General features: G+C 36.3%; 1 protein-coding gene across 1 annotated transcript in view; it reads left to right on the top strand.

Annotated features, from left to right (window-relative positions):
- The window catches only part of PDE10A (phosphodiesterase 10A), a 307,572-nt gene that overhangs the window by 248,167 nt on the left and 37,421 nt on the right, over nucleotides 1-21,984 (top strand). Inside the window, exons 14-17 of the mRNA XM_063098382.1 lie at nucleotides 8,183-8,325; nucleotides 9,395-9,478; nucleotides 11,049-11,199; nucleotides 15,172-15,327. Of these exons, the coding sequence (XP_062954452.1) occupies nucleotides 8,183-8,325; nucleotides 9,395-9,478; nucleotides 11,049-11,199; nucleotides 15,172-15,327 (534 nt within the window). The remainder of the gene's footprint in view (nucleotides 1-8,182; nucleotides 8,326-9,394; nucleotides 9,479-11,048; nucleotides 11,200-15,171; nucleotides 15,328-21,984) is intronic.

Raw genomic sequence — 21,984 nt, 5'->3', positions numbered from 1 at the left:
TAACATAATTTTCTCCAAGCTCATCCATATTACTGCAAATGGCAGGATGTTATTCTTTTTATGGCAAAGTAGTATTCTACTATGTATATGCACCACATTTTCCTTATCCAGTCGTCTGTCAATGGACATTTAGTTTGGTTCCCTATCTTGGCTATTGTGAACAGAGCTGTGATGAACATGAGAGTGTAGGTGTCCCTTCAACATGATGATTTCCATTCCTCTGTGTATATACCCAGAAGTGAGATTGCTGGATTGTAGATAGATCTATCTGTAGTTTGAGAAACCTCCATACTGTTTTCCATAGTGGCTGTACTAATTTACGGTCCCACCAACAGTGTAGAAGATTTCCCCTCTCTCCACATCCTTGCCAGCATCTGTTATTCTCAGTCTTTTTGATAATAGACAGTCTAACTGGGGTGAGATGATGTCTCAGTGTGGTTTTGATTTGCATTTCCCGATGATTAGTGATATTGAGCATTTTTTCAAGTGCCTGTTGGCCATTTGTATGTCTTCCTTTGAAAAATGTCTATTCAGTTCCTTGGCCTATTTTTTAAATGGGTCATTTGTTTTTTTTTACTGAGTAGTTGTTTGAGTCCCTCTTATATTCTTGATATTAATTCCTTATCATATGAATAGTTTACACATATTTTCTCACATTCTGTAGGTTGTCATTTCACTTTGTTGATTGTTTCCTTTGCTGTGCAGAAGGTTTTTATTTTGATATAATCACACTTATGTTTCCTTTGTTGCCTGTGCTTATGGAGTCTTATTCATAAAGTCTTTGTCCAGTCCTACTTCCTGAAGTGTTTCCCCTATGTTTTCCTGTAGGAGTTTTATAGTTTCAGGTCTTATATTTAATTCTTTAATCCATTTTGAGTTGATTTTGATATATGGCTAGAAGTGCAGGTCTAGTTTCATTCTTCTGCATATGGATATCCAATTTTCCCAGCACCATTTGTCAAAGAGGCAGTCTTTTTCCCAATGTGTGTTCTTGGTGCCTTGTCAAAGATCACTTGGCTGTAAGTATGTGGGTTGATTTCTGAGTTCGCTATTCTGTTCCATTGTTCCATGTGTCTGTTTTTATGCAAATAACATGCTGTTTTGGTTACTATAGTTTAGTAGTATAATTTGATGTCAGATAATATAATGCCTCTGGCTGTATTATTTATTTACTTTTTGGTCAGGATTGTTTTGGCTATTTGGTGTCTTTTGTTGTTCCTTATAAATGTTAGGATCATATTTTCTATTTCTGTGAAGAATGATATTGGTATTTGGATGGGGATTGCATTGAATCTGTAAATCACTTTTGGGTAGTATGGTCATTTTCACAATGTTGTTTCTTCCAATCCAAGAGCATGGAATGTCTTTCTGCCTTTTTGTGTCTTTAATTTCTTCTGTAGTGATTACTAGTTCTTGTTGTAGACATCTTTCACCTTCTTGGTTAAATTGATTCCTAGGTATTTTATTTTTTTGGTGACTATTGTAAACAGGCTTACTTCTTGATTTCTCTGTTAGTTTGTTATTGGAGAATATAAATACTACTGATCTTTGGACATTGATTTTGTATCCTGCAACATTACTGAATTTATTAATCAGCTTGAGGAGATTTTTGGTAGAGTCTTTAGGCTTTTCTATATATAGGATCATGTCATCTGCAAACAGGAACAGTTTGACTTGTCTTTTCCAGTCTGGATGCCCTTTATTTCTTTGTCTTGCCCTTTATTTCTTCGTCTTGCCCTTTCTTTCTTCCTTTTTCTGATTGATCTGGCTAGTACTTCCAATAATATGTTAAAGAGGAGTGGTGATAGCGATGGAGCTTTCAGAAATTTCATACATCAGATTTGATCTCTTACCCAGCGTGCAGTCTTCTTTGACAGAGTGGGCCTTCTACATCTTGGAAAAGGTGACAGGGGTGTCCAGCCTATGCTTGTAAACCTTATCCAGGATTTGCCTCAACCAGATTGGGGGTGGGGGTGGGGGTGGAATTATTTGGTAAGTTGGCCAAAACAATTCAGCTATGAAGATGGCTTTGAAATGTACATGTATTTCCATTCCACATATTTACTGTTTGTGGCACAGAACTTGAAACAGTTGTTGAACTAATAGATTATTTAGACAGCTTCTTTCATTAAAAGACAAATACAGTCATACCTAGGCGATATTGCAGGTTTGGTTCTAGACCACTGCATTAAAGCGAATGTCACAATAAAGTGAGTCATGTGGATTTTCTGGTTTCCCAGTGCATTAAAAGTTATGTTTATACTACACTATAATCTGTTAAGTGTGCAATAGCATTGCGTCTGGAAAAACAATGTACATACCTTAATTTAAAATACTTCATTGCTAAAAACTGCTCACAGTCATCTGAGCCTTCAGTGACTTGTGATATCTTTGCTGGTGGAGGGTCTTGCTTTAGTGTTGGTGGCTGCTGACTGATCAGGATTATGATTAATGGAAGTTGGGACAACTGTGGCAGTTTCATAAGCTACAACAATGAAGTTCACTTGCATGAAAGGTTTCTCTGTAGCATGCAATGCTGTTTGATAGCATATTACCCACAGTAGAACTTCGTTCAAAATTGGGGCAATCTTCTCAGATCACTCTGCTGCTTTATCAACTAAGTTTATGTAATATTGTAAATCATTTGTTGTCATTTCAACAATATTCACAGCGTCTTCACCAGGAGTAGATTCCATCTGAAGAAAACACTTTCTTTGCTCATCCATAAGAAGCACTACTCCTTGCTTAAAATTTTACCATGATTTTGCAACAGTTCACTCACATCTTCAGGCTCCACTTCTAATTCGAATTCTCTTGATGTTTTCACCACATCTGCAGTTACTTCCTCCACTGAAAATTTGAACCCCTCAAAGTCATCCATGGGATATGGAATCAGCTTCTTTCAAACTCCAGTTAATGTTGATATTGTGACCTGCTCCCATGAGTTACAAATGTTCTTAATGACATGCAGAATGGTGAATCCTTTCCAGAAGGTTTTCAATTTACTCTGCCCAGCAGATCCATCAGAGGAATCGCTTATCTATGGCAGCTATAGCCTTAACAGAAAGGATTTGTTAATAAGACTTGAAAGTCAAAATTATTCCTGGATCCATGGGTTGCAGAATGGATATTGTGTTAGCAGGCATGACAACAACATTAATCTCCTTGTGCATCTCCATCAGAACTCTTGGGTGACCAGGTGTTTTGTCAAAGAGCAGTAATATTTGGAAGGAATATATTTTTCTGATCAGTAGGTGTCTACAGTGGGCTTAAAATATTCAGTAAAATGTGCTGTAAACAGATATGCTGTTATCTGGACTTTCTTGTACCATTTATAGAGCACAGGCAGAATATATTTAGCATAATTCTTAACTGCCCTAGGATTTTCAGAATGGTAAGTGGGCATTGGTTTCAACCTAAAGTCACCAACTGCATTTAGCCCCAAACAAGAGAGTTGGCTTGTCCTTTGAAACTTTGAATCCAGGTATTGACTTCTCTCTAGTTATGAAAGTCCTAGATGGCATCTTCTTCCAATAGAAGACTCTTTCAGCTACATTGAAAATCTGTTGTTTATCTTACCAAGTTGGAAGAAAAAAAGAAAATCTGTTTAGTTTGTCTGTTGTTTAGTTTGGACACCTTCATCAATGACCTTAGCTAGATCTTCTGGATAACTTGCTGCAGCTTCTACATCAACACTTGCTGCTTTATTTTGCACTTTTAGGTTATGGAGATAGCTTCTTAAACCTAATGAAGCAACCTCTGCTAGCTTCAAACTTTTTCTTCTGCAGCTTCCTTATCTCTCTCAGCTTTCCTAGAGTTGAAGAGAGTTAGGCCCTTACCGTGGATTAGACTTTGGCTTAGGGAATGTTGTGGCTGGCTTAATCTTCTACCCATTCCACTCAAACTTTCTCCCTATCAGCAATAAGGCTGTTTTGCTTTCTTATTTTTGTCTTCACTGGGGTAGCACTTTTAATTTCTTTCAGGAACTTTTCATTTGCATTTACTAGTTCACATTTGGGGCAAGAGGCCTAGCTTTTGGCCCTTCTTGGCTTTCGATATGCCTTCCTCACTAAGCTTCATCATTTCTAACTTTTGACTTAAAGTAAGAGATGAGTGACTCTTTTTTTCTTTCCTTTTTTTTTAGCAGGCCATGGTAGGGTTATTAATTGACCTAATTTTGATATTGTTGTGTCTCAGGGAATAGAGAGGAGAGAGAGAGAGAGAGAGAGAGAGAAGCTCATTGGTTGAGCAGTCAGAACACACACAACATTTATTGATTAAGTTCACTGTTTTGTATGGGCAGGGTTCTTTGTGTCCCAAAACAGTTACTTTAGTAACATTAAAGATCGCTGAATCACAGATCACTGCAGCAGATATAATAATAATGAAAAGGTTGGAAATATTGTGAGAATTACCAAAATGTGACATAGAGAGATGTAAATTGAGTGCATACTATTGGAAAAGTGACGTCTATAGAGTTACTTGATGTGGAGTTGGTACAAATCTTCAACTGGTAAAAAATACAGTATCTACAAAGTGCAGTAAAGTGCAACAAAATAAGATATGCCTGTATTTCAAATTTGCTAAACTTTTTTTAATGATAAATGAGAGTCAATATTTTATTATTTTGAAGATGTAATCAAATAAATAACATTTAATTTGAACCCTCAAGTTGCCAGTGACATTAACACTGAATTAGAGCCGACCCCGTGGCGCACTCGGGAGAGTGCAGCGCTGGGAGCGCGGCAGCGCTCCCACCGTGGGTTCGGATCCTATATAGGGATGGCCAGTGCGTTCACTGGCTGAGCGCGGTGCGGCCGGTCACAAAAAAAAGACAAAAAAACCCCAATGAGATGATAATTGCTTTCCCGGAGAAATTCCTGCTCTGAAAAAAGCACTTTGAAAATGGACGTTTGCAAATATTTTCATTGTCATGTGACTTTTTTCTGAAATTTATGTCATATATATAAATTGTTACATCTGTACCTGTAAAAAGACTGAGAGCAGAAATTTTTAAAATAGTTTTACTGAGGTTTGTTCTTACACAGTAGAGCGCAGATGTTTAAAGTGTACTACCTGATAAACATGCACACGCACGGCACCATCACCACAGTCAAGGTAATGAGTTTATCCATTGCCTCCAGAAGTTTCTCAGGACCCCTTTGTAATTCCCCCCTCTTCACTCTTCCTCTCTTCAGGTGACCAGTGATCTGCTTTCTGTCACTGTAAATTACTTTGCATTATCTTTGACGAAGGGTCTTTCTTTTGCCCATTTTTTGCATGTGGCTGTTTGTATTCTTATAGCTGAGTTTTGGTAATTCTTTATATATTCTAGATACGAATCATTTAATTGAACTTTTAGATAGGTTGTTTGTAAATATTTGCTGCAAGTCTTTGGCTTGTCTTTTTCTTCTTTTAACTGTTCCTTTCTAAAAGTAAAAATTTTTGATTCCGAGGAAGTCCAATTGATCAATTTTTCCTTTTATTATCTTGCTTTCAGGATTGTATTTAAGAAATGCTTGCTTAACGTAAGATCACAAAGACTTTCTCCTGTGTTTTCTTCTAGAATTTTTATAGTTTTAGCTTGTAGATTTAGGACTATATTCATTTTGAGTAAATATGTGTGTAGGGTACAAGGTGAGAGTCAGAGGTTGTTTATTTATTTAACACTTGGATATTCAGTTGTTCCAGCACAATTTGTTCAATAGAGCATCCTTTCTCTACTGTCCTGTCTTTGCACCCTTGTGGAAAATCACCTGCCCATATATGTGTGTAGGTCTATTTCTACATACTCTCCTTTTGTTTTTTCCAGTTGATCTATTTGTTTCCCTTATGCTAGTACCACACAGCTTTAATTGGATTCAGGTAGTATAATTCCTCCACCTTCATTCTTTATTTTCAGAATTGTGTTGGTCATTCTAGGTCCTTTGTATTTCCATGTGAATTTTAGAATAAGCTTTATTTACTGTGGAAAAGCCTAGCAGAATTTTGATTAGGTTGATATATTAAAAACTGAGATTGTGGATTTTCTCTTTGTGTGCTTCATGTATTTCAAAACTGTCTTATCAGTTGCATGGCATTTAGGATTGTAATTTTCTCTTGATAACCTGATCCCTTTATCGTTTGAAATAACCTTTTATTTGCTCTGAAATCTACCTTGTCTGATATTAATAAAGCCACTCTTTCTTTTGACTGGTGTTTAATGGTATATCTTTTCCATCCTTTTAGTTTCACTCTATTTGTGTCTTTTTATTTAAAGTAGGATTCTGGTAAGTGGCAAGTAGTTTGGTTGTGCTTTTTCATTCAACATGAAGAACTTTGCCTTTTTAATCGTGATGTTTAGACCATTCACATTTCATGTTTTCACATAAATCTCCCATCCTGCTATTTGTTTTCTCCTTGTTCCATCTGTTATTTATTCCCTTTTCTTCTCTCTCTGTCTTTAAAATGAGATGTTTTTCTTATGATTTCATTTTATGAAGCAGGTTTTAATTAATAAAAACATTTTCCATGAAGAGTTTGCACTGAGTTTCACTGGGTTTTGAACCAGTTTTGATAATATATAAAAATACCACTGATGGGTTTGCAGGATTGACTGATTGGCATTAGAAAAAATAGAAATTTATCTGAATTTCAACCAGACATATTAGTGGTTAGGAAACAAAACTATAAGTGTGATGTTTAAAACGGCAAATTCACATACTGTTTGGAATATCTTTCTGAAATAGTGTAACTGAAATTCTAAGTACTGAACTAAATTAAACTGAACCTTAAATTTCTACCTCACAGAGTATCAAAGAAAAATTTGAAAATCAGTAACATATATTTAACTAATGCTTTCATTTGAAAGTACATGCTACCTTAAACAGAACAAAGAGTCTTGTTCAGTAGTAAAATAAAATATTTAAAAATTGCACATTTTATATTTTGTTTTTAATTTCTATTTTTGTTTACACTTTAAAATATAAACAATATGTTAGCATAGTGCATGTACGTATTATTACTAAAGGAGCATTCATTCATTAGGAGTGCATCTCCTAAATTCTTTTGCTGATAAAGGGTTTCACAATCAAAATTTTAAAAACCCCTGGACTAGAGGACTTTTAGATCACCAAGAATTAAGCTAAATATTTTTTATAGTCGACATGAAGAATATATCTTAACTCTTGATCTATTTAGTCTCATTTATATTATTGTAGACTACGGATATAGTCTTATCTACAGATGGTGAACTGTCCTGTGTTACATTATGTGAAAAAATGCAAAATATTAAGAAAGCTACTGAATGTCACCGTAATAACATGTTTTCACTCTTAATTGCCGGAGTGGGCAGTCACTGCTCTTGATTAATCTCAGCTGCTTACTAATTCACAAGTATAAATATTGACCCATTCCAGTGGCTCCACTATTCAATTTATCTCACATATTAGTTTACAGTTATTTGTAAAACTGCATTTGCAAACAAGTACAAACGCACAAGATCTCAATTTCATAGGATGGTGAAATGTACCTATTCATTTTTTGTTAATGTAATTACCGATTTGTATACTCACTATGTGAGGCACAGTCTATGACTGATACATGAACATGTTGTATGTTTGAATTTATTGCTGTAACGCCAATAAAACCCCAAATTCAGTCCGTTTATGAATGGAAAAAATATATACAGTTAAATCAGGACTAATCAATGGAGAGGAAATGATGAAGTCTTCCCAAGGAAGTTGAGTTTGATGTGCTGGCGAATTGTATAATTATTCAAGGTTTTACTTTAACAGATTTAGAAGCACCTTAACTCTTATATTGCTTAAAATTATTAATACTCATTCATTTTCTGGTAATAAAATGAACATGCTTTATTTTTAGCATTTTTATTATTAAAAATTTGGAAATACAGAACATTGTAAAGAAGAGAAATACCAAGTAATCTCATCTATCCAGAGATAATGTCTGGTAAAGACATTTGTTACAGAATTAGATAAGACTTTTAAAACAGAAATATAATTTTAAAAAACCAAAAAACTATTTGTTTTTATATTCAAAGTCACATGTGTTAATATCTTCAGTGTATGTGGAAATATGGATAATAATAAATCTACACTAGTTTTAATCACAGTTCTAATTCTTTAATACCAAATTCTGAACTTTAATGACTTTATTTTTCCTTTTTGGATTTGCTTTCCAGATGTATCATAGAATTCGTCACTCAGAGTGCATTTACCGAGTAACTATGGAAAAGCTGTCCTATCACAGCATTTGTACTGCAGAAGAGTGGCAAGGCCTCATGCGTTTCACTCTCCCTGTTCGTCTCTGCAAAGAAATTGAATTGTGAGTGTTTTGCTTTGTCAGTTTTTTCAGGAAGAGATTTTTAATTTGACTGAACTTAAAGTGAAACAGGTTATAGAATTAGTTACAATTATTATACACATATCACCTGTGTAGTTTCTTGTGTTGCTATTTCCCCCTTCTGAAGTGACTCCAAATCATGTGATAGAACTTGGAAATAAAGGCCAGACCTCATTACCTCAAAAAACAAAATCCTAACTCAGTTTTGAAATGAGTTAACCTAAATGTTAGCGTTTCTCATTAGTCTGCTGCGTACTTTACACCATATAATATCTAATACTCAAAATGGAATTAATATCAGATATCTAAAGTTTTCATTTTTATGTAAACTTAAATTTCCAAATTAAATTCAAGAAGTTAGTAATAATTAGTTCAACTTTTATACTTTGTTTTCTAATGCTATGCTAATGTATTTGTTACTAGTGATAGCATCTGTGATAATTTGTATGCCCATTTTAAGTGCAAGCCAACACTATTTAACCACTTAGGAAATCTCCAGAAGTGACCTAGAGCTGATATCTGCCTTATAATTGGAAATATAGTATATACTTTATTTCAGTTGAACATTAGTTACTGAACTGGCAATGGAAAAATAAGTAATAACTTTAGGTGTATATATTTAGGAATATTTTTAATCTCTTTATCCCTATTTAAATAGGAGAAGGACCAATTTCAACTCTGAAAAAGTAATTCTGATCAGGCTTTTTTCTCCCTTGTCCATGAGTTATGTAATATATGTGTAGTACTCACAATGTATTTTTTCTACTTTTTTATTGCTTTGATAACAACTGAAACATCTTTCTTTAATAGATAATGTAATAGAAAATTAATCATTAATTTAAATGGTGGACTAAGTTCCTAAGGGATTATGTGGAATTTCTTCCTGGAAACCTTTCAGTACAAGAGAAATGTGACTGAGAGGCAGGAACAGGGATGGCTGAGCTCCTAGTGTCTTTTTAGTTTCTTGGAAGACAAAAAGTTAGATGATTGCCTTACTTAGAATGTTTACCCTAATTGCATTTAGTAATAAACTGCCCTCTTGTGATTTCAGATTCCACTTCGACATTGGTCCTTTTGAAAACATGTGGCCTGGGATTTTTGTCCATATGGTTCATCAGTCCTGTGGGACATCCTGGTATGAATGACTTAAAAACATCCTTTTTTAAAAATAATGACTGATATGACATCCTCCTCCTCGTACCTATATGCCTCACCACCTTCTTTGTTCATAATTGTTTTAAAATATGGCATATATAGTCTTTTTCCTAAATATTCATATTAAAAAGGGCTGAGATTGTTGGATAAATCCACAGCCCTTCCTGTCAAGGTTGCTGGGTTCTGGGGCAATGTGATTGTAACCTGGTTAACAACCAAACATCTAACAGTCTGTCATAAAAATAGAGGTTGAAATTGCTTTCAGTTGTATAACTGAAAGAGCCAGGGGTTACTACTAAACAGAATTACATACTTAAAAAAAAGTTATATTTAGAACATTGCATGTAAATTTAGCATCAGCTTTCAACTTACATTACATGCCTATTAGAATAGGTACAAAAGAAATGTCTCCTAATTCAAAGTATGGTACTTTGTCAGTAATTTAATTACGGCACTGTTTCATTGCAAATCTTTCCCCACCATTTTGGCCTGTCCTAGAGGCCTTTAATGACTTACATCTGATCTTTTACAGATTAAGCACACAAATGTAAAATGCAGAGAATAATTATTCTTTTGCTCCTTTTTACTAACTTAGGCAATAAATGCTGCATAGAGCCTCTTAGTTCTCTAGAACTGAATTGTCACTCCTCCTGAATTTTATGTCTCCTCTCTTACTTCTATCAGTGACTTCTTATAAATTGCCATTTGAAAGGATACACACAGGTTAACTAACTCCAATTATTTCTTAGATATCAATTGAGAGTTTGACCAGTTGGAACTCTTAAAATGTCATATGTTATACTTCAAGAACATTTGGAAATTTTTCATTGGAGAAAAACACAGGTTAAATATTTTTAAAAGTTTTTATGAACTCCCTGTCTTCTTGGTTTTTCAGAGAGCACTGTTTTATATTGATGTGCTTTGTCTTAAGCTGCCTTAAATCTATTTTGAGAGTGGGAGGGCCTTGAATAAGTATAAACATATGATCATAGTATAAAAATATATAGAAATAAAATATAATAACAATGTATATAATAAAATATATATCATATTCTTTCGTGTACTGTCAATATTTGGATATGGTCATTTGCTATTAAATAATTTGAGTGTATCATAATACTTTGGATTCATTTTGTAAGGATAATCACTCATTTAGAAAAATCTCATGATATACATATTTGCAGTTTGAGAATCTGAATATGCTTTTTGGGAAATATTATCTCCAAATACTCTTGAGTGGGATGATGCTATTTTGTTGTCTTTTGAGCACTGTGGGGTGTAGGAAATGCTTATAAACTAAGGAAGAGCGTAGGGGTTAACGATAGGTGACTGCATGCTGATTCTGGTACTTTGTTCCTGGTGGGACAGTTAATATATCAGAACAGAAACAATAAAAGTCCCCGTCTGCTTACTTGTTTCTGGCTGGAGAAATGGAAGGGCAGTGATGAGTGAGTTTCCAGTGCTCAGGGGTTCATCGAGGAGGATGTGCACCTCCTAGAGTGCAGCGATGCTCCACTGGTTTCAGTCCTAACAGTTTCTTTTCCACACAGCTTTGAGCTTGAAAAGTTGTGTCGTTTTATTATGTCTGTGAAGAAGAACTATCGGCGGGTTCCTTATCACAACTGGAAGCATGCGGTCACCGTGGCACACTGCATGTATGCCATACTGCAGAACAATCATATGCTTTTCACAGACCTGGAGGTGGGTGTGCACGTACTTTCCCCCTGTTTCACATAACCTCAGTGGATTCACTCCTCTATGTCAGGAGCACATTTATGACATGATTTGTGACATGTTATTCCAGGACAAAGTTTGGTTCAGTAAATAAATAGAAGCTGATTTTTTAGATTCCTGTACCCAAGCATTTAGCATATTCTTCTATATAACAAATATAAAGAAATTTCAACTTCACCAAAATATCCCCCAAGGAAACACTAATTTTTGTAGTCTTTCTTCTCAATTAAAACTTAAATGTTCTGAAAGGATGTAGACAGTGAATTTTTCTCAGTTCCCATGTGCCTTGGATAATGTAGACATATTCTCCTAATTTGAGAACCCAGAACATTAAATACAACTAAGACATAAATTCTTTTTGATCTCTTCGAGCATAAGGAAACAGAGACTCTGAGATGCTTAACTGGTTTACCTGACTTTGCGTACCCAGAGTTGGTGACATACACAAAGCTTTCAAAATCCCAGATTTGGAGACTACCTTGTCCGTTCACCCATCGTAGTTGAATCCTCTCACTTGAAAGCCCAGCCAAGTGCTTAGTGATAGGAAACTCCTTGGCCCAAATGATGCTGGTTCCACATCTGGACAATCCTGATGTTGAAGGATGTCCCTCTGACCACGCTGGTCCCGGTGGTGCCTACTAATACCCTAGATCAAATTCTCCTTTCTCTGCTCCTCTGTAAAACTGATATCAGACTTCAGAGGACTTCTGCCTGCAGAGAAGGGAGCTGTCATCTTTGTGATAAATAAATTGTGCATCTCTTAAGGCCACATTCAGACTAGAACCCAGTACTCCTGAAGTCTATTCCTATTCTTTTTTCATCCTTTCAGACCAAATTCACAATCTGAGCAGAAAACTTGGAAGGTACGTTCTATGTGGGAAGAAAGTATCGTTTTAAAGAAGGAGTCAAAAATTTTCCTGTTCTTTTTTTTTTATTTTTTAAAAATAATCTTTGGTTGAAGTGAAGTTTAATCTCATAAATATTATTATTTATTACTCCCCCCAGATGATCCACATGTCTGCTAGATAATTTTCTATTCCTTTGAACCCCATATTTTTGAGATTTCCAGCATTCTCCATTCAGTATTTTTTTTTTTTTTTTGTCTTTTTTTTTTTCGTGACCGGCACTCAGCCAGTGAGTGCAACGGCCATTCCTATATAGGATCCGAACCCGCGACGGGAGCGTCGCCACGCTCCCAGCACCGCACTCTCCCAAGTGCGCCACGGGCTCGGCCCATTCAGTTTCTTTTAATAAAGCAATTTCATTGTCTTTTTTAGCCATAGGATAGCCTATGAGTTGGAGAACTATAGAAAATATCCTTTCAAATAGCATTGAAATTTATATTTTTAAAAAATGGAAAATTTAAAGATAAAGAGAAGAACTTTGTTGATAAATATTGATTCTCATGTTCCTAATTTACTTCTGGAATTGTATCATTACATTTTCGAAAAACCCAGGTATTTCTGGCTAAAAATAATCCTAAATCAACATGTAAATATTTAAAATATATTTTATAAAAATGATTTAATGTCTAATAGAGCTATGAGAAAATATTAGATCTTGTTAAATGAAAATGTTTACAAAGGCAAAAGTAATTCTTTATAAATTATTTTCAGAGGCATGATTCTGGCATACTGCTAACAAAACTATTGAAAGTTATGTCAATTAAAAAAATGGTTGAAATATTAGAAATAACAGCTTTACCTTATGTGTAAGATTTTAAAACTTTGAAATTTCTTACCAGATACATGATGTTGACACAGTAGCATAAAATATCAGAACAACCCAAAAACAAAATGACACTAGAACCAAAATTCATTCATTTCTCTTAAGAATACCAAACACGTGATTGGTAACATGACACTTTGCCAGTAACTGGTGAGACTTCCCTTCCAATTAGGTTGTAGGAGAAACCAGTTCTTAGGGTAAAGAAGGAGCAGGGCATATAGAAAAAAATGTGCTTGCGAGAACTTCTGCTGACTCCCATGGGACATCCCCATCTGCCCTCAGTGGGCTCTGCCTCACATGCTTCCCGTAAATGAAATCTCCATGCTCCTCTCCAGAGTGACCCACTTCATCGTGTCCATCGCCTCCCACCTCTTTGAGAAGACTGCCTAGGAACTCTTGTCTCTCTCTCCTCCATTATCATCCTTTCTCTTCTCTTTACTGGATCATTTCCATCTGCATGTAAGCATGCTGTTATTATATCTTAAAATACTTTCTTGATCTGCTTCTCTGCTCAGCCACCTTCCTACTTCTTAGCTCTTCTCTGCAGCAAACCCCATGTAAGAGATGCTCACTGGCTCTCACCAAATCCTGTCCTCCCATTCTTTCTAAAACCAACTCTGATCAGGCTTCTGACCCCAACGCCCCAGGAAGTGCTATAGTCTAGGTCACAGCACCTGCACCTTGTGAGATGCGAGAGTTAGTGCTCTGCGTTTCCTCTTTAGTCAGTGTCTTTGCTTAACTCCCTGGACCCCCAACACTTTGGTTTTCCTGTAACTTCCCTGGCTACTCCTTCCTTGTTTTGTTATGGGATGTTGTTGTTTTTTTTATTTTTTTTATTTTGTGGCTGATTCTTTCTCTTTCCTCAGACTTCTTAGAGTTCAAGTACTTGAGGGCTCAGACCTTGACCCTCCTCTGTTTTCAAACTACAACTTTGGTGAGCTTACCTAATTCTGTAGCTTTTATTGTCACATGTACCCTGACAGTTTTATTTCTCCAGCCAAGGTCTATACCCAGAACTTTAGACTGAAACAGCTGGCTGTCAGCTCAAAATCTCCATTTAACAAATCTCCACTTGAGTATCAGACATCTCACCTCAATCCAAACCCGAACTCCTGACCTTTCTCCTCAAACCTGCTCCAAAAGTTGATGGTAGTCATTACAGTTTCTAAGGCCAAAACTCTTGAAGTCATACTCAGCCTCTCCGCTCCCCTCCTTTCTTTTCACACCCTGACAGTCAGAAAATCCTGTTGGTTCTGCCAGCAAAATGCATTCATCGTTTAATCACATTTTATAAGCTACCAGTGTTTTTATCCTGGTCTAAACTTCTATTACAGTTTGCCTCAGTTACTGCAAAAGTCTTCTTACTGGTCTCTCTTACCCTCTTAGAGTCTGTTCTTAATGTGGCTGCCAGAATGATCTTTTAAAAATATAATTTAGAAGATGACAACTCCTCTTTTAAAACCCCTGCATAGCCTCTTCCATCACTTAGCATGTAAGACCTATATAACTGCCACCTCCCTGCCCTCAGCTCCAGTGGCCGCCTTCCTGCTCCCCTGACTCTCAGGGCTGCTCACCTGGCAGCATGCGTTCTTACTGCTCCCTGCCTGGGTACTCCTCTCCCAGTCGCCCTCTTGCCTCTCTCCTCATCTCGTCCACATCTTTGCTCACATCCGACCTTGTTCATGAGGCCTGCCCAGCCTACTTTGTTTAATACTGGACCTGCCTCCTTTTAAAACCCCTTTAGCCTGTTTGACCTTTTCTTTTTTCTATATAATTTGCCTCTTTATTTTACATGATAAATGATTTACTTCTTCTATTAATTGTTAATAATAGCAATAACATTGTTAGAATTTAACATTGAATAGATTTCTGAAGGAAGCAGAACCGAAACTGACCTCTCCTTGTGCAGATTTGCTTTACCTGTAATGTTTTAGAACATTTGCTTTTTATACGTTTAATTTGAGATGTCCTCAACTTTTTCCCACATTTGAGAAGCAGGAAAACTCAAGAATAATTTGACTGTTAAGTTCATAAGCAGAGAGACAGAAAAGGGGGTAAAAAGAAGTGATATCATCTGGAATTTCAGAGACTGCAAAGGGTGCTGACTGTATGATGGGTAGAAGTTGATGTGAGGTGGATGTAAGCTCTCAGTCTCCTTACATGCTGTTTTGTATTGTTGTTATAAACGTGTCTGCATTATTGTTTTTTAAGCGCAAAGGGCTGCTGATCGCGTGTCTGTGTCATGACCTGGACCACAGGGGCTTCAGTAACAGCTATCTGCAGAAATTTGACCACCCCCTAGCAGCTCTCTATTCCACGTCCACCATGGAGCAGCACCACTTCTCCCAGACCGTGTCCATCCTGCAGGTGAGCTGATCGCGTGCCGTGTGCATGCCTGCGTCCCTGCTTGGTCCTGGGGATTTTCGCAGAGATAGTCATACTTTATAAGTGAAAGAGGGATATTGCTTACTTTAATAGCAACAGTTACATTTCATTGTAGACCCTTTTATTTATAGGCATAATTAAATAATTGTAGTTTTTTGGTAAAGAATCCTTTATGAAGATTTTGAATATATGTATTTTGCAATCACATTTGGTTTTTAGGTGTTATTTCAGTAAGCACATAGTACCCTAAGCAAAGTTTATTTTACATAGTTTAATTATGTGGATTGCCATTTTCTTGAACCAGAATGTATTGAATAGTTAATCTTAAAAGTTAGGTGAATTCAAGATTTTAAGTGTGTTAAAGTCCTTTTATTTTTTCTTTTGTCTGTTTTGTTTTTTTATTTTATTGCTTTTAAGACATTCTTGGTAATTGATCTAGATGATTGAAGGTCTCGCTTTAATATAAGATATATATGCCTCTTCTTCTTAAATCTTTTTCTCAAACTCACCTTAGGGTACGTATTATATTATAGTGGTTTGATTCCTATCACAGACAATTCTTAACAATATGATCTGTGTTTGGATTAAGAATTGTGGTCCCTGTCTCTTCTTCTCATAGTCAGTGCCTCTAACTAGGAAAAGAAATCCTCTGCCGATGTGTCTAAAGGAAGCAATTTGAGTTTTCAGAGTTATGTAGCAAATCAACAGCAGTGACTGTAGCAGTGGCTGGTTGTTGTAGACAAGTTGTGATGCAGAGTGGCTTTTGCCACTTGGCGCAGTTTTCCTTTCTTATGTAGGCCAGGTCTCCCTCCAAACACCCAAGATTTTCTTTGCCTCCCCATGGCTTCCGAGACACTTTTCCTAGTGCCTCCTCAAGCAGCCTAACTGTCCAAGTGATTGATACTACTGCATGCTCAGACCTTTGTGAAACTCAGCAAAATGTACCTGTGCAGGTCCCAGTTCCTCAGGTTTGAGAAGGTAAATGAGCAACTTACTGAAGTGTGGGTGCTCTTGTGACTACCTGCTGAGTAAAAGTGAAAGGTGTTTTAGATATGGAGTTACTTCAGTCGTTGTCAAGTCCTGTCCAGTAGGTACTGAACGTTGTGCTTGTACGTGAGCTAGTTCTGTCCCTGCATGCAGTGTAGAATCACCATTCCTGATGCTCACTGGGCACCAATCCTTTCTTTTAGAGATGGTATATGTTTGGGTAGATAAATACATACATGCCTACATAGACATTTAAGCAGGATAAAAGATGGTTGTGTGTGGGCGTGTATACGTATATTTACTTTTTCTCAGTAGCTGAATATTATAGAACTTGATGACAGTTTATATCTATTTTGACCTCATTCATCATTTGAGGCTATTTATTTGTACAAGAAAGATGAATACCAGAATAGACATCAGGATGCCTTCATTTAGAAATAAATGGACTCACTAAATTGGCATCTCATATCCTAAATGCAGGGATTCCAGATTACATGATGTGGTATTCCTAAAATGGTCAGAACATGGTAACAGGAACTCACAGCAGTAAAATAAGTTCAGAGAGGCAACCTGTTGCTATCCAAAAAGTTGTTGGTAATAGATTCCAGGTATTAGAGGTGGAATTTCAGTCACTGGTGGGACAACAATAAGGACAAATTTGTTCTCCTGTTTAGAGAAGATAAGGTGCTAAATACATTACTAGAACAAGAAACTGGGAAGAAGAACTGGGCATTGCTTTAGATTTTAATGAAAAGCACCACTAGTTTTAAAACAAATTCATGTACTAGATTGACTAAAAACCTCCTATGTGAGCTATGATAGGAAGGAAAGTATTAGAGCCATAAACATCCCAATCTGCATGCATAGGTGTTGCTTTTCCTCCCACGGATTTGTCACTCCTCTTCCCCTGGGTGATGGAGCCCCAAAGGATTACTCAAAGCCCATTTCTTTTGAGCAGTGAGAAGCCCCGAAAGGGGTTAATCTCCCAGAACCCTCAAGAGAGAGGCATTCCTTCCTTTTGGGAAATTAGCCACGAACTGAGGTTTTCACCCCACATTTGTTCTCCAGATCAGGAAGTTACGGGAAAAGAACATAGGTGGGGTTTTTGCTAAGTATAGTTTAACAAGTTTAACAATAGGGGCTGATAATATCAGTAAAACAAGCAGAGTGACACTCCATGATGTGATTTGCAAAAGGTTAAGTCAATTCGCCAACAAAAGCTTGATCTTAGCAAACATTCTCTCCCCTACAGCAATTTCCCAGTATCTTTCCATATCAATTAGTAACTTGTCTGTCCTTGAACCAGCAACCTTGCTGTGCTACAACCCTTCATCCACATCAGAGACCCTAGCCTGAGGAAAATTTCCTGTCTTTGGCAAAGTTAACATTTCTGTATGTACTTTTAAGAAGTTAGGCTCAACCTGAAACTACAAGAAACTAGGCCCTGTGAAATATATTTGCTTTATAGTGTACTCCACATCTCCTCCATTTTATTTATTTAATTAAAAGAAAAAACAAAAGCTATAGATCACGTTTTCACAGTTAAGACAAAGGCATTTTGTTGAAGCAAAGTTAGTGTCATTTAGCAGGGCAAATCCTTTTAATTTACTTCAGGTGAGGACTGATGATGTCATCATCTCAGGGCAGTTGCATCAGCATCATCAAAAGTGCTGTGAATTGGGTGTAATTACCAGTTGTTGAAACTCTGGAATGGGATTCTGCTCCCTATAATAGTTGATTTTGAGTCCAAAGAGTTTGTTAATGTTCACCTGTCCAGGACATTGCTGTTTCCAGAGCATGTAGTCTTTGTAACAATTTTTGATTAATTACAAATCTTTTGTTTAGGAGCAGGATATCTCATCCAAGTTACAAATACCCTCTTTAAGGCTGAGAAAATTTAGAGAACCGCTTTTGTAGACAAGATACTATTTTCCCCTTTATGATCAAGGCATTCCTCATAAAAGCATTGACGAGCAATAGTTTGATTGAAAAGGTCTTAGTTTTCTTTGTATAAATCCCACGGTGCTGGGACAGCTGATTCCCAGGTTGTCTGGTCCCACGTTGGGGGGAAAGATGAAGCAGCAGTTAGGCCAAATTAAGGCAACATGAAAGAGGGGTCAGCAACTTAGAAGTGAGACATGCTATCTTATAACCAAAGTTTTAAATTATATACTGTTATAAAGAGAGAGAGTTAATTTTCATTGAACTTATAAAAATAGCCACATTGTCATAATAATCATAAAGATACTTAATGTAATCAAATTTGGGGGGAATCAAATAGAGAGAGAACAAATGCTTTAATTTTTGTTTTAAGTGATATTTTACCAAACTTGTCAGTTATAGATAGCTTAAGAGAGACAGAGTTTTCTTAAATCTGGAAAACAAAACATTAAGAGAACCAGCAGTGTTTCAAAATAAGGAAATTGTAAAAACCCATAGTTCTTTTTAATCAGTTCATTAATTAACTTTTGTTGTTTTGACCTAGGTGAGTAATTTCACAAACCCATCAGTTTCTTCATTAGAATCTTGGAAATTTAGTTTAAAGGTATGAACTCAAAGTTTGTCAGGAAAGTATACTTATCAGAGTTTTTTCGTGAAATATTTGAAGACATAACATTTTAAAGTTATAATTGAACCAAGATTATGACTAGTAGCATTTATATCAAGACACAGATATTTAAGAACCTTACAAGATTTTGAAACACATATCCATAATACCTTCAGTACTGACAACACTTTCCCATATAGTCTAATTATCAAATCCAGTTAGTTCTGATACATCTTTATATATCCTTTGAGAAGCTCCTGGGCCCTTGGAACTCCTCAAAGTTACTTTAAACCAAAAGGTTCAGCTTTCAGAATTTAGTTTTGGAATGTTTGCCAAATAACAAAAGGCTTAAAACATTTAGTTGAATGAGATCACAAATTACTACAAAAACCAAAGTGACAAAGGATTTCAAAGGCAGAGAGCACAAGAACTTATCGTGTACAACTTAAAAGACCTCTATAAAAGACAAATGTAATCCTTTTTGATTAGTAAACCCAAGCAAAAATGTGTGCTGATAAGAACAATTTTATACATTTAGGTTAGTAAATAGGCCTCCATTTGTCAGAGCAGATTACACAAATCCCAGTTTGATTCTTAGCTGTTTTTACCAAATACATATTTATGGTTTTCCAGCCAAAAACTTGGTGTGTTAAATCTATACCCTTATCAGTTAATGTTAACTAGGGCTTATGTGATATCGGGCATAGGTCTTTTTTTATTAGCCATCTTGGGTCCTAGGTTTCCACATGGCATTTAGGGCCATATGGAATCCAGAGAGGCCCTGTGGAGCAAAGATAGTGTCTGAAAGATATTGTTTCTCTCAGCATGACCAGGAGGCAGAGGTGAGGTAAGGAAGAGGCGTATTGACCTTGAAACATATTTAGGTAAAAGGTTTAAATCAAATTTTGAAGATATATTTATTTTGTCAAAACTTTAGAAAATTTAAGTCACGTGAACTTGAAAAGTATACTTATTCATTTAATGAGCGTGCATTAATTATAAGGTAATTTGGTACCATGTAGACAATACAAACACACATACAGACATGAACATGTAGACATCACATACAGCTTACATACGTATATATACAGACATATACAACAAAAACAAATAAGGACCTTATAGGTTTTGTTTTAAATGTAATAAAAAAACTCACTAGCATAAGAGGACAGTCAGGTTTAAATTGTGTTTCTAAATAATATTAGAGCTTATTGGTGAGGCTTGTAAACCCTGTTTTAGAGAAAACAAGATAACGAATTTACATTGTAAAGCAAAGTATGCAAGCCTTTTCAAGAAGATGCAGAGAAAGCTTTCTTTTTTAAAAAATGGCATAGAAATTTACCAGAAGATTTTGTGAAGAAATACATAGATGAGCCTAGAAGAAAATTTAGAAGTCTGTTCAAGATAACCAGCTAGATACCAGAAAATTTGAGACCATCTAGTTAAACAGGTAGATTTTAGTCTAGTTTCTGTTTCTCAAACGGTCTACTGAGCTTAAGGGCTGAGCCACCAATCAGAGATGAAACCATTTGACTCTTGAGGCTTTTAAAGAATGACAGCATACCCAAAAGAAGGCGTGGTTAGCATGCCATGGTTGTGTTTCTCACAAAGCCTCAGAGCTGAGAAAAGAACCACTGCTTTAAAGAGAGAAGCATTGTGCAGATAAGAAAGGAAAACATGCTCAAGCAACACCAGCACTGCAAAGAAATATTAATTTCTTTTACTTTAGATTGTCCAATTTAAAGTTCTCTCAGTCACTGGCAAAGATTAAGTTTTATCCTTTTTTGGTGCTGTAAACATATCTTTGCCTTTTCTTAAGGTCTTGGATAGTTCTCAGAGTGACTTCACATAGATTCCAAGTTGTTAGGTGGGAAGCCTTAATGAGACCCATTGCATAATAAATCAGTGACCAATTTGTTCCCAAATTCTCATGTTAAGGCTCCCTTCCTTGAGGTATCAAGGACATGGTTGTTTAATATCCACTAACAGTTTTACAAGCTGCCATTCAGTTACTTACAGCCTGCTGCTTTAAGGAGACATTGGAGTTGTATGCTCAGTCTCCCCTTTATTTAATGAATTATCCATATTTTAAAAGTAAAAAGATGGGAAAAATGCCTTTGGGGTTGAAAAGACCTAACTTTGACATGCCACAGGTGTGGACCCCTAACTGAGAACAGCCTGTGATCCCCCCTTTACTGGGGTGATTCTCTCTTACTGGGAACTCCCTTTTGTCAGGATGAGTAGTGGACGTCCTATTTCTTTCATTTCCAAGGCTTAGCAGGTCAGTCTCTGATCGGTGGAGCAAGAACTCCTCACATGGGGCACCATTTTGTTGCTTTGCCTCACACAGATTTGTCACCCTCTTCCCCTGGGTGATGGAGCCACAAAGGATTGCTCAAAGCCTATTTCTTCTGAGCAGTGAGAAGCCCCAAAGGGGTTAATCTCCAAGAACCCTCAAGAGAGAGGCATTCCTTCCATTTGGGAAATTAACCACGAGCTGAGGTTCTTGCCCCGCATTTATTCTCCAGACCAGGAAGTTACAGGAAGAGAACATTGGTGGGGTTTTTGCTAAGTGTAGTTTAGCAAGTTTAACAATAGAGGTTGATAACATCAGTAAAACAAGCAAAGTGACACTCCATAATGCAGTTTGCAAAAGGTTAAGTCGATCCATTAACAAAGGCTTGATCTTAACAAACATTCTCTCCCCCTACAGCAATTTCCCAGTATCTTTCCATATCAATTAGTAATTTGTCTGTCCTTGAGCCAGCAACCTTGCTGTGCTACAACCCTCCATCCACATCAGAGACCCTAGCCTGAGGAAAATTTCCTGTCTGTTGCAAGGTTAACATTTATATATGTTCTTTTAAGAAGTTAGTCTAAACCTGAAACTACAAGAAACTAAGCCCTGTGAAATATATTTTCTTTATAGTATACTCCACAGGTAGGAGTATTCAGGAAAGTGTTCTTTTCTTTTTCGAAAATTACAAAATATTGATTTTTCATTCATGCTCATGATCCTTCTTTAGGTGTTTTTTCTCAGATTTATCTAACTGCCCTTTGAAATTCAGTTGAACATTTATTGAGCTCCTTCTATTTGCCAGCAC

This window comes from Cynocephalus volans, chromosome 5 (genome assembly GCF_027409185.1).
Source record: "Cynocephalus volans isolate mCynVol1 chromosome 5, mCynVol1.pri, whole genome shotgun sequence".
Lineage (NCBI taxonomy): Eukaryota > Metazoa > Chordata > Mammalia > Dermoptera > Cynocephalidae > Cynocephalus > Cynocephalus volans.
This window is presented reverse-complemented; position numbering and strand designations above follow the sequence as displayed.